At 56.6% G+C, this 11,479-nt stretch overlaps 1 protein-coding gene across 4 annotated transcripts in view; it reads right to left on the reverse strand.

Moving 5' to 3' along the window:
• The window catches only part of TLE3 (TLE family member 3, transcriptional corepressor), a 54,130-nt gene that overhangs the window by 17,004 nt on the left and 25,647 nt on the right, over positions 1–11,479 (reverse strand). For 2 of the 4 annotated variants that reach the window (XM_004711951.2, XM_004711949.4), the window contains exons 5-6: positions 7,779–7,841; positions 6,385–6,459 (exon numbers count right to left, since the gene is read on the reverse strand). In XM_004711951.2, the coding sequence (XP_004712008.1) occupies positions 6,385–6,459; positions 7,779–7,841 (138 nt within the window). Of the gene's footprint in view, positions 1–6,354; positions 6,460–7,778; positions 7,842–11,479 lie in introns of all 4 variants that reach the window. The other 2 variants (XM_045285731.1, XM_045285730.1) reach the window with 1 other exon arrangement.

Below are 11,479 nucleotides of genomic sequence, written 5' to 3' on the forward strand. Positions count from 1 at the left end.
AGACCTGTCCCTGGGCAGTTAGCAGGAGCTGATGGTGGACGCTAGCCCACCCTGAAAACACCACAGCAGAAACAACGCTCAGGGGCCCTCAGTGCCCGCATCTCGGGGTCCAGCGCAGAAGCCCGCCCACCCAGCCAAGAAGCTTAGACCTGAGCCCCCACACACCTTTGTTTTAGAAAGAAACATTTTTTAATAGCTTATTACAAAAATAATACATGCTCATTGGGGAAAGAGATACTAAAGGGAAATACAGATTTTCAAATCACCCTCCACGCCCTCGATGACGTCACTGTTCACCTGTCTGGATTTTTCTTCTATGGAAGTCGGAATGAATGAATGAATGAATGAATGAACTCATCATTACCAATACTGGTACACGGATGTCTTGCTAGGTAGATGGGCACTTGTTCACCATCTGTCATGCAAACCAACTGCAGTGTGAGAGTGACCAGTACAAAGAAACACACCGGGCCTTCGGAGGGGCCATGCATTAAGGACTGTCTTCCCCTGGGGGGCTGATCTCCACATCATCCAGAGACCCCGTTTACCGTGCGTGTCTCCCACGCTGGACCTTTGGGGTTTAGAATGTGGCCCTGAGCCGTTCACTTCTCCAGTGAGTTTAGTGACTTGGTCAAGCCCTCTCCCAAACCAGGGGCTGGGGTTCTACACCCACTTTCTACAGTGCACGACAGGACAGGCTTGAGGAAGAGGAGAGAGGAAGGGGAAGGAAGATGGTTTCAGAGCGCCCAGCACATCATCTTGGGCTGATTGCTTGGCAGCCTACGCCTGGGGTTGCCCTTCCCATCTAGAACTCCCTTGGCAGAGAGGAAAGATGTGCACCCATGGAAAGATGGGGGGCGAGGGGGGGGGGCAATTTGTTCCAGGCACCCCCCTTACCATCCTCCGGGCTCAGCCCCAATACACGGCACCTCCTCTGGGAAGCCCTCTCCGTCTTCCTGGTCAGAATGGACTGATCCCTCTTTAGGGGTGCCTACAGCCCAGGCGGTCCTATCAGTGAGGTGACCTTGGGCCAGTCACCTGGGCTCTAGCCTCCTGGTTTGCAAAACCAAGATGGGCTCATCTCCTGGGGCCAGATAAGACCCCCCCCCCCCACGCAAGTCCCCCAAGGAAGGGAGCGTTTCCAACAGCATCAGAAAACATTAACCGGGGCAACAACAGACACCACTCTCATCTTTATGTGACACTTGCCAACTTAGTTGTCGCACCGTGGAGGTCCAGGTGCGGAGGTCCAGGAAGACAGGGAACCCTGTCTAGTGAATCTCAGCATCTCCAACAGCCCCGCACAGTCTGGCCGGGGTGATGTGGGGAGAAGGGATGCGGGGAGAGGGGGAGGAAGAATCCAGCAGTGTGGTTCTACCCCAAGGCAGCCTCTGCCGTCCACGTCTCCGCTCTAGGGCCCGGCCAGGAAGGGTAAGTGATTGGGGAGCATCAGATGCGGTTAGAGCAGCTAGTTGTGACCAGGGCCATTCATAGGGCATCCAGCCTCCCACTTGGGACAAAGGCAGCCCTGGCAGCACGGGAACAGTGGCTTTCAATGGTGTGGCCTCCAGGACTGCTGGTTCTTCTGCCCGAGTAGGCTGGGCGGGAGTGTCCACTCTGTCACCAAGGAAAGTGCCGTCCATGCAAGAGCGAAGAGCTTTGTAGTTTGAAAGCCAGCCTCCCACATAGCCAGGAACTGACTGCTAGAAACACGGGCCCACAGTCTGCTTTGAAAGTCCAGGGAAGGGCGGCCCCTCGGGGTCCAGGCAGCAGGCAACCTCGGCCAAGTCTTCTCCTCCCTCGTGGCGAAAAGCAGACACAAGAGTTGCCGGGCACAGGAGCTGCCACCCACAGCCTTGGTCACAGTCAGGAGGAGACAACGGTACCGTCCCCAGTGGAGCAGAGGGAGACAGCCGGCCTGGATCCAGCGGCCTCGCCGTCCCCAAGTCACCAGCCGCAGCCCCTCCGCCGGCAGGGCCACCTCGGGCCGCATCATTTCCACTCCCTGGGCAGCTGAGCGCCTTTCTCTTCACCCGTCCCGAACGGCTGCCGTGCCTGCGACACGTCCCCTGGCTTCAGAGGACGATGTGCTGTAACACAGTGACATCTGAGTGGGGGAGGGTAGCGGTGCTGGCCCACGGGGAGCTCTCCCCCACGGGGAGAGATGAAATCAACTCCAGGAGGGCCCTCCACGCCTCTCTCCACCATCCCAGCCAACGCCAGGGCTTCTCCAGCATCCAAGGGAGTTGGCAGCTCCCTGTTCCACCCTTGCTCTACTCTTGCCCCCACCCCATCCCCACCAAAGAGGGGCATCTGGAAGCCAGCCCACTCATGAGTGAGTGCCCTCCTTTAAAGCCTCATGGCAGCCCCAAGCATGTCCAAGAGGCGCCTGGGGGCCGTGCTCCAGTGGGCGAGGCACACCTGCTTCCAGCCTCTGCGGGCGGAGGGAATGCTCACTCTTTAGGCTCCAGCCTTGGGTTACATTCCAGGGAGATGCCCAAGCGTCTGCACAGCCCAAATTTGCCAAGGACTTCCCAGCAGAGGGTGTGCAGACAAGGGCGGAGCCTTGGAGGGACAGAGCGGGTTAGGTGCTAGGCTGCTGACCTTGAGGTTGGTGGGCTCAGGTCCACCGGAAGCAGTCTGCTCCCAGCCTCGGGTGCCCTATACAAGGTTGCCATGAGTCACAATAGCCTCTGTGGCGTTGAGTTTGCCTTGGCTTTGTTTTTGACCTCTCCGGGAAGAGATCCCTGGGTCTCCACTGACCCCTCCACTTCACATCTCAGCAGGCCCAAAGCTCTCGTCTAAGGGTGCCTCGGTCCTCCGGATGCAAGGAAGGAAGGGTGGGCAGCCCATAGGAACCCGGGCCCATCTAGCCTACAGGGATACAAGAGTCCCCTCAGACCAGCAAGGGAGTGAGGTGGGGCTGGGCCAGCAATTCCTGTCTCCCACCACCACCATGTCCTTCTACTCTCTCCATACCGTGGTGACCCTGGAAATACTCGAAGGCAAGTGATTAATATCCTACAAGCCACATCTATGTCCTGGGGGCAGTGGTAGATCAAAGGGAGAATTCTTGCCTTCCAGGCAAGAAACCCGGGTTCACTCCCAACCTGTCCACCTCCTGGGGGCCACCACCCGTGTGTCAGTATAGGTCTGCTGGTTGCTATGACAACACTGTACTGGGTTGGAGATGCGGTACCCATTTTAACAGAGCTTCGAGACCAAGACAGACTAGGAAGAAACAGCTGGCGATCTCTTTCCCCCAAATAGCGTGGATCATAAAGTAAAGATAAGAAAATGAGAGTGGTGGGGGCCAAGGAAAACACAGGACGGCACAGTTTAAGAGAATGTTACACACTGTGAACAATGTAACTCATGTCAGTGAACAGGTTGTGCAGAAACCATGGAACCGGAACCATATTTGCTGGGTACACTTGCACCGAAAACCACAATCAAATGCTATTATTTCATCAACCCCAAACCCATTGATCAAAATAGCCCAATTGACAAGAAGGGGTCGTGGGGAGGGAGAGGGCCAGACCAGACAGGGGTGCATGTGCCACTGTGCATGGGGGTCACCCCAGTCAGTGTGACAAGCGTAACATTTCCCTGCCTGTGCCATGAGGCCATGTCTGTCCACAGCCTTCAGCTCCCAGCCAGAGATAGCCACGCCCCCGCAGACCGGAACGATGACCATGAAGCCCTTTGCAAAGCCCTCCAGTGTGCCTGGCAGTGTTCCAGGCAGGCAGACAGACAGATCACTCCTAGCCGGGCCCCTGGGGCCCATCTTGCTCTGACTCCCTCTCAGATCTTCAGCCCCGAGCCCTCCCTCCCGCCTCTGCCTGCCAGGCTTCCCACCATACTCTGCTTGCTTGCATCCTCCAACAGTAAGCAATATGAGCACCCTGACTACCCAGCCTAGCAGGCTGGCAGGCCGGCAGGCTCCCAGCAAGCGCCGCGGCTGTCTATAATTCCTGCCTGGGAGGCTCGGTCAGGCGCAGCGATCAGATGGCCGCCTGCTTAATGACAGGGCGACGGGCTGCATTCATTCAGCGCCTGAGAAGCAATTACCTTGAAAATGGGGGTCACAGGCCCCACTCGTTGCCTTTAATTGAATTCCAATATCTGCTTCGAGCTGCCTTGACCTAACTTGTAGCTTCCTAAATGCTACTTACAGGAAATAAAGCTAATCCCAACGGCACTTCTTCCTCAATTTGATGCTTTTCTTAAAAACTTGGAGGGGTGGGGGGTGGTGGGGTTGGGGGGTGTTCCTAAGAGAATTCTAAATCCAAAGATGGAGACAGATGAGGAGAAGGGCCCCTGGTCTGGCCTGTTTCAGGGTCCGGGACTCAAAATTTCCATGACCACAGAGTTATGAGTAGCCTCCAGGGCACAGGACACAGGCTGGACTCTAAGGTGGGTGACCTGTCAATGAGTACTCCCTCTGACCTGCTCTGCACAAGGGCACCGGGCTTCACCTCTGGTTTCAACGGGGGCGTCTGCCCACCATGGACATTGCTGGCTGTGACAACAGAGACTGTGGGGGTGCTACTAGCATCTAGTGGGTAGAGGCCAGGGATGTGATCTGTGCTGGCCCCGGGGTTCTGTGCTCGGCTGGCAAATGGTAGGTTGGTGGTTTGAGCCCACCTCAGCTGCTGCAAGGAGGGGAACTCCTGGCCACGTGACCCCATAGAAGCCCAGGAGCCCCTATGGGGGTCTAGCCCCTCTGCAGCCCAAGGATGCCAAGTGCTGGGGTTGACTGGACAGCACACCACAGGTGACCCTGGAGCCTCCTTCACACTTTCAAAAATGATGATTCTCATCCCCGTCACCCCGCCCCCAAACCCCATATCTAGCTCAACAGCTCCAGAGACCCACCCCACCCTGTGTTCATTTCCAGACTCTCTCTGCTGCTGGGGGCAATACACTCCTCCCCCCTAGCACTGCCAGAATGCGATGCTTTTGTCTTACAGCTACCGCGCACGCGCGCGCGCGGTGGTGGTGGTGGTGGGGCTCAGACCAGAAGAATTGAGCCCCCAGGCTGCCTTCCCAAAGGGTTTGGTGCCCCTCCTATGTCATGACAGTGTACCCACGTCTCTGCCTCTTGGACCTCTCAGTCCCAAACAATGCTAGACCCCCGAGGATGGACTGGTTCCAGCCCCCGAGTTCAAAGAAGCAGGCCCCTGAGGCCCAAGGAAGAGTAGGGAGCGCCCAAACGTCCACAGGGAGCCAGCAGAAGCATGCAGGTCTGCCCACGCCGAGGGGCGGGGGCCACCATGAAGCCACCCAGCAGAACCACACCCCATGGCCTTCAGGTCCACCTGGACACTCTGACCTCACACCGGACAAGAGATGGGGCGAAGCCAGGAGCCAGCATGTCCAGGGGCCCTGAGCTAGCAGCCTGATGTGCCCAGCCTGACTCGGCTTCAGAAGGAGTCGGGGGAAAAAAATGTTTAAAGCCGATTGCAAGGCCCGTGGAAGAGAGCAATGGGTTGTGTGTGCCTGAGGATCCGTCTTGGGGATGCCGACCCAGCTGTCTATGGACTGGGAAGCTCCCTCCCCCCACCCCCGGTTCAGTGGTAGGATTCACAGTCGACCCCAATGATAGGAGTCTTGACCAAGGTCACACTGGAAGACAAAAATGTCCCCTCTCAGGTGCTTATCTGAAATAGCCTTAGAATCACATCAAACAATCAAGGAAGAGAACAAGGCTCTCTTAAGCCAAGGAAGATGCGAGCCAAGCAGGGAGAGAAAAGGGTGTGGTTTGGCTTCCCCTTCCACTGAGGAGGAGGTAAGACCAGAAGTGGGCTTTAGATGGCACTCCAGGACATGTGTCCCTGCTCCCAGGTGAGATGGGACCTCCAAAAGGTCAGAAGACACTCTGGCTCAAAGCCAAGTAATGAACGCTGAGCCAGGCAGCTCAGCCCTCCCACTCCGCCTCCCAGCTCCCAGCGCATTCCACATCGACAGTATAGCAGAGACAGTTCTGATCTCAGGTGGCCGTAGAAGGGCAGGCCTTTGCCAGGGGCAAGGCCGCAGGGCGGAATAGACCAGCCCTGCGGAGACAGGAGAAGGTGGCCAGGTACTGTGATCTGATCCCTTAACCCGGCAGGGAGGCCAAAAGCCAGGAGAGGGCAAGCTGCCACATTCAGAGGTGAGAATCGAGCCCGGGTGTCTGGCAGCCCCTTAATTCAGGGATGGAGAGGCAACTTGGGGACCAGTGGGGTGTGTTCCAAGCCCGTGAGATGCTTGGGGGAAAACCGGAGCCCTGGGGCTGCCATTCTCTGAGGCCAGCTAAGGTCAGGGTCAATCTCTGGTTATGGAAAATGAGAGGTGTAAAAGGGCTATACACACGGTGAGAGGCAGACTGGGGAGTCCACGTACCCCGATGATGGCGTTCAGCTCCGTCATGGTGACCTGCTTGGCGCGCTCCACTGCCTGAGCCACCTGCTGCTGGTGCTGGAGGGAACAGGGCGTGGGTTAGACGCCGCCACCTTCCCAAGCAGGAAGCACGCACAGGGAGGCCACACAGCCCGCCCGGATAGAAAAGACGGCCGCTGGCCAGCAAAACCACAGCTGGGGGGCCTCCAGGGCACAGAAAGCAGGGCAGGGGCTGTTCATTCTCTTCGTTAAACCTCAGCCAATGAGCATGTATTACTTTTGTAATCAAAAAACCGCCTTCCAATTGCTTTGCCTTCTCCAAGAGGCAGCGGAGAAACAAAACAGGGCCACTGGCCAGCCACCTCCCTTGTACGCACATACATACATACACACACACACAACCCACTTGGTGCCTGTGAATTCGAGAGCGAGGCGGGATGCCTGACTGGGCCCAAGGTGGGAGCAGCATGGTCACCCTGGGGGAGAGTGCCCTCCCTCTTGGGGCTGGGGGAGACTGTCAGCAGGCAATTCTGCAGGATGTCTCCTTGCACTGGCGCCACTGGGGTCAGAGGGGGACAGGGGATGTCTCTTTAGATACCTGATCTTTATCAGACAGAAAGTAAACACTGGGAAGGAAGGAAGAAGCGAGGAAGGAGGAAAGGGGCAGAGGGGAGAGGGATATTTTTTTCCCAACTCTGTCATCTGAAGGAACATCAACTTTTGTGCATTCCCTCCTCTCAGCCTTTCCCCTGGGGGGGGGGGGGGGCACCACATCTGTCCCTTGCAGAACCAGATGGGGATGGTGTGGTCCCAGCCACCCAGGGGCCCATTCTAGAGGGAATGTTGAGGACAGGGCTGCCAGGCTTGGGTGAAGCCCTGATTTCTGCCCTGAACCAAGATGCCCCCTGGAGAGACCTCCCTCACAATGCCCACTAACGAAGTCCCCAAGTGGCAAGTGGAGGTCCCCTGGAAGGTGTTCTTTACAGCGATGTAACACCACCCCCACCACCACGTTCACCCTCCCTATTGATTTTCCTTCCCATCCCCCGACCCCCTTGTTAGCAGGCATTAACATGGACATTCGGGACACAGAAACAGGCTGGGAATGCTGGTCAGTGGGCACAGAGGCATCCACGCACACCTTCCACTGGCCAGCTGCAGGCCAGGACCGCTTCTCTGGTCTCCCGTGGGAGGCTGGGAACCCTTCCCAGCAGAAGTAGATGGCCACGCCTTTGACCGAAGGCCCCCACCCCACCCTGCCAATGGCTCCACACACCCCAGACTTCACCGCTTCAGTCCCTTATGCCCATGTTGGGGCAGGCAGGGCCGGCCACCCCTGGCCAGCCAGTGGCTGGTTGGAGACGAAAAGGCAGGCAACAAGCAAGCAAAGGCCTTACCTCTTGGGACAGGAAAGGCATGATCTGGGCTAGAATGGTGTTCAGTCTCTTGGCGATCTCGGTCTGCAAGGGAAAGGAGACCTCTGAAACTCACCCAGATCAACCAAGCCACCCAAGTGCCACGGCCGGTGGGAGTGCAAGCCCACCCCACCCCACCCCCACACGCCCGTCAGCCTGCCCCCACCCAGGCCAAGTCCGCCTCCCCTGCAACCAGGCTGCCCACACTCCTCCGGGGCTCCCCATCCGGGGTGGGGTGATTCTGAGGGCACATTTTCTCATTCAAAATGGGGCCACTTGAGACAATGCCCACCTGCCCCCAAGCCCCGCAGCACCCGCTACAAGGGACACCACAGGGTCACACAGTTAGCTGCTCTACCTACTAGCCCCCGTGGAGAAAGGGGGACAGACAGACAGACAAGAGTCCAGGCTCAGGGACTAATTGGGAGGCAAGCGGTGAGCATGGTGGTGTTGTAACTCAGTGGGGGGTCTCATCACACCCACAGTGTCCATCTCACACAGTCTGTCAAGAGTCACATAAGGATATGGCAGGGCTGCCCCCGCAGGGTTTCTTAGGCCCATCGGCACCATCTTCTTCTGTAGAGATGCCGGTGGATTTGAACTGCTGACCTTTCAGCTCGGAGTCAAGCACTGTCACACCTGTGTCACCAGGGCTCCTCCCCCACCCCACCCCCCACAAAAGCCAGTTGCTTTCTGATTGATACTAACTCAGACAGCCCCATACTTTTCAGGGCAGAATGGAGCACAGGGTTTTCAATGAGTGGCAGATCCCCAAGGTGGCTTTGAACCATCAACCTCTGGGTTTGTAGCCGGGTACTCCATGTTTACACCACCCAGGGGACTCCATCTGCCAGGGGCATCAGAAAGCTTGTGGGAAAATGGAAAGGTTTTTCAAGCCCCTATGTGAGTGCCACTCGGCCTACAGCCCCCCACGGGCTTTCAGCTTTGAAGGCACAGCACTGCCTTCTCTGAGACATGAGTACTGCATCCAGAAGTAACTCAGGAGAGGGCCCTAAATCCCAAACCAATCTCACTGCTGGCCTGTCGATGCCAACTGGTAATGACCCTACAGGGCAGGGTAGAACTGGCCCTGTGAGTTTCCAATACTGTAAATCTTTATAAGAGTAGAAGAAAGCCCTTCATCCAGAGGAGGGGCTGGTGGTTCTGAACTGCTGACCTTGCAGTTAGCAGCCCGAGGCATAACCACTGTATCACCAGGGCTCCTATGAGATCCTTCACTCCTCAGGCAAAGCGAGCATTGAAAGAGACCCATCCTCTCCCCTAGCCCCTGGCACCCAGGGAATCAAGAGCAAGGCTCTCCCTTCCACCAAGCTAACCCCACTCCACCTCCAATTTATAAGTGGCGAACCCAGACCAGGCAGGAAGGCCTTGACCAGAGGAGGTGAGGTCTGGAATTGCTTTCCTTATCTCCTTTGGAGCCCTCTAGGACTGGGGACCCAGAGCTGACTTCAAAGCTGTTATCAGCACATAACCATCTCTGAGAGACAAAACCAAGACAACAGCCTTTAGAAATCTGTGATCATCTGCAGGTCCAGTGCAGCCTGGGGCACTGAACACAAAAAACAATGCTGGCTGAAGGCCTGGCCCCGGGGTGGGGTGGGGTGGGGGTAATTCCACCAACCCTCCTCCCCACCCAGGCCCACAGGCTCTGGTATGGTAGAAGCACCCCACCTAGACCCGCCCCCCCCCCAGTGTGTGAAGAGACAGGCAAGGTCTAAAGAACCTGATGGGTGTCCTGAGGCTGCTAGGCCCAGTAGGACTGGATGCTCCAACATCTGCACAGCCATGCCCACCACAGGAGGGGCTTCCAGCCAAGGAAGGGGCCCTGCTTCGAATAGCCAGGACCCTGAGGAACAGGGCCAGTGTTTCCCAGCAAGCACCATGGTCAGCACTAGAAAGCATTGTTTGCTGTGAAGGGCTTTGACCGAGGAGCCAATGGTACCATGGTACTTAAGGCTCACACTCCCCACTTCCGGGGGCAGGGCCACAGCAGAGACTCAAGGGGCTCACAGCCCCATCTGTGCAAAGGTTACTGCACACCACGGTTTCTCAGCTTAGACACCACTGCCCCAACCCCTCCTTACAGGGGGCCGTGTGTGCATTGGGGGGTTTGGGGATGCATCCCTGGCCTCTCCCCACAGGGTACCAAAAGCACCCCACTTAGTCTTGGCAACCCCAAGCACCTCCATACTTGCCGAATGTCAGGCACTAACAACCCCACTGCTCTTGGATGGTGGGTGTCGGGACTAGCTTATCCCTGTTTTCCTGTTTCCCTTCACCAACATTCCATTCCCGAACTTTAAAAAAAATCCTCATTAATCACCTCAGACCCATTCTTTTTTGGGGGGGGTTGGGGGGTGGAGCTGGAGGTGGGGGTGGTGAAGGAGGCAAGCAGTGCACGCATTAATATAGCAATAAATACAAAGAAAGGACCATCATTCACATTGTTAAGGAACTCGGGCTGATTACAAAGTAATTACTGTATAAATTATTAATCTGAGTAAGTCAGAAGAGTTCACCTCCAAAACAGGCCCTTCGTCAGTTCTGTTTGCCTCCCCTCCCCCATCATTGACAGTGGGGTGTGCAACAAGCGGAGCCAGGGTGGGAGGTGGGCAGGACTGGGGATCACCCAGAATCAACGAGTCTGTGTTGTGCATCCAACTGAGAGCAAAATGCTCCCTCCCTTGGCAAAATTCTGCTGAACCTGTTCACTGTCGAGCACCCAGGAACAGAAAGATGGATCAAAAAAACCCCAAAACCAAACAAAACTGGAGCAAACAACAAGAAATACAATCATCCTGCCTTGTTGCTTAGGAAGCTCAATGGGCCGGGGCCTCATACTTCCAATGACTAGTACATTAGCATGTCTGGCACATAGTAGGTGCTTGATCCATGCTTTCCCAAGAGACTATTACAGAGTTCCCTGCATTTAATTTGAGGGTCCAGCAGATGTGGGCCAGTGCAGGCAGCACTGCGGGGGGCCTCCTCGGTAGAGGGAGTGTTGACAGATGACTGGATGGGGCAGGCTGGAGTTGTCCAGACTTTGCCAAAGGCGGTGAGACCGCCGGTCAAGCCAGACCAACCACAAGTCACCTTGGTAGGCCGCTGGCTGCTTCTCTCTCCCCACAGGCAGGAGGCTGGGGCAGGCCGGCACAGTACCTTTCCACCCCTTGGGCCAATTTAGCAACTACAGCAGGCACAATCTCTTCTGTTGTCGCATGCCTACTTCCTCTGGCAAATAGATCCAGGGCCAGGGTCTTGGTAGCTGACCTTCCTCTTCCTCATACCCTTTAAACCACAGGCTTCCCACAGGCGGGATCTTCCTGCGGGACCGGGTCGGAAGTCTACCATCTCTGGCTATGAGGGACAAGGGGCAGCCAGGATTTCGCACTGCCATAACAATTCATGGCTGGGGTTGCTCAGCTCTGTGGGTGGCTCAGGGCAAGCTCCCTCTCCATCTCACCCCCACAGAAAGCAGCACCCACCCACTCGCCCTACTCTCCTCCAACACAACAAACATCAACCAGGGATGGTTAGAACAACTCCAGACACAGAACCTTCTGGAAGCCAGCGGTGCTGCGGTCCCACATGGACCTTGAACTCAATGGAGAGAGACCTCTCTGCTTGGCAGTCAAGTCATAGGACAGGGTAGGATGAAGTTA

This window comes from Echinops telfairi, unplaced genomic scaffold, assembly GCF_000313985.2.
Source record: "Echinops telfairi isolate 266 unplaced genomic scaffold, ASM31398v2 ScPeMD7_7475;HRSCAF=8513, whole genome shotgun sequence".
Lineage (NCBI taxonomy): Eukaryota > Metazoa > Chordata > Mammalia > Afrosoricida > Tenrecidae > Echinops > Echinops telfairi.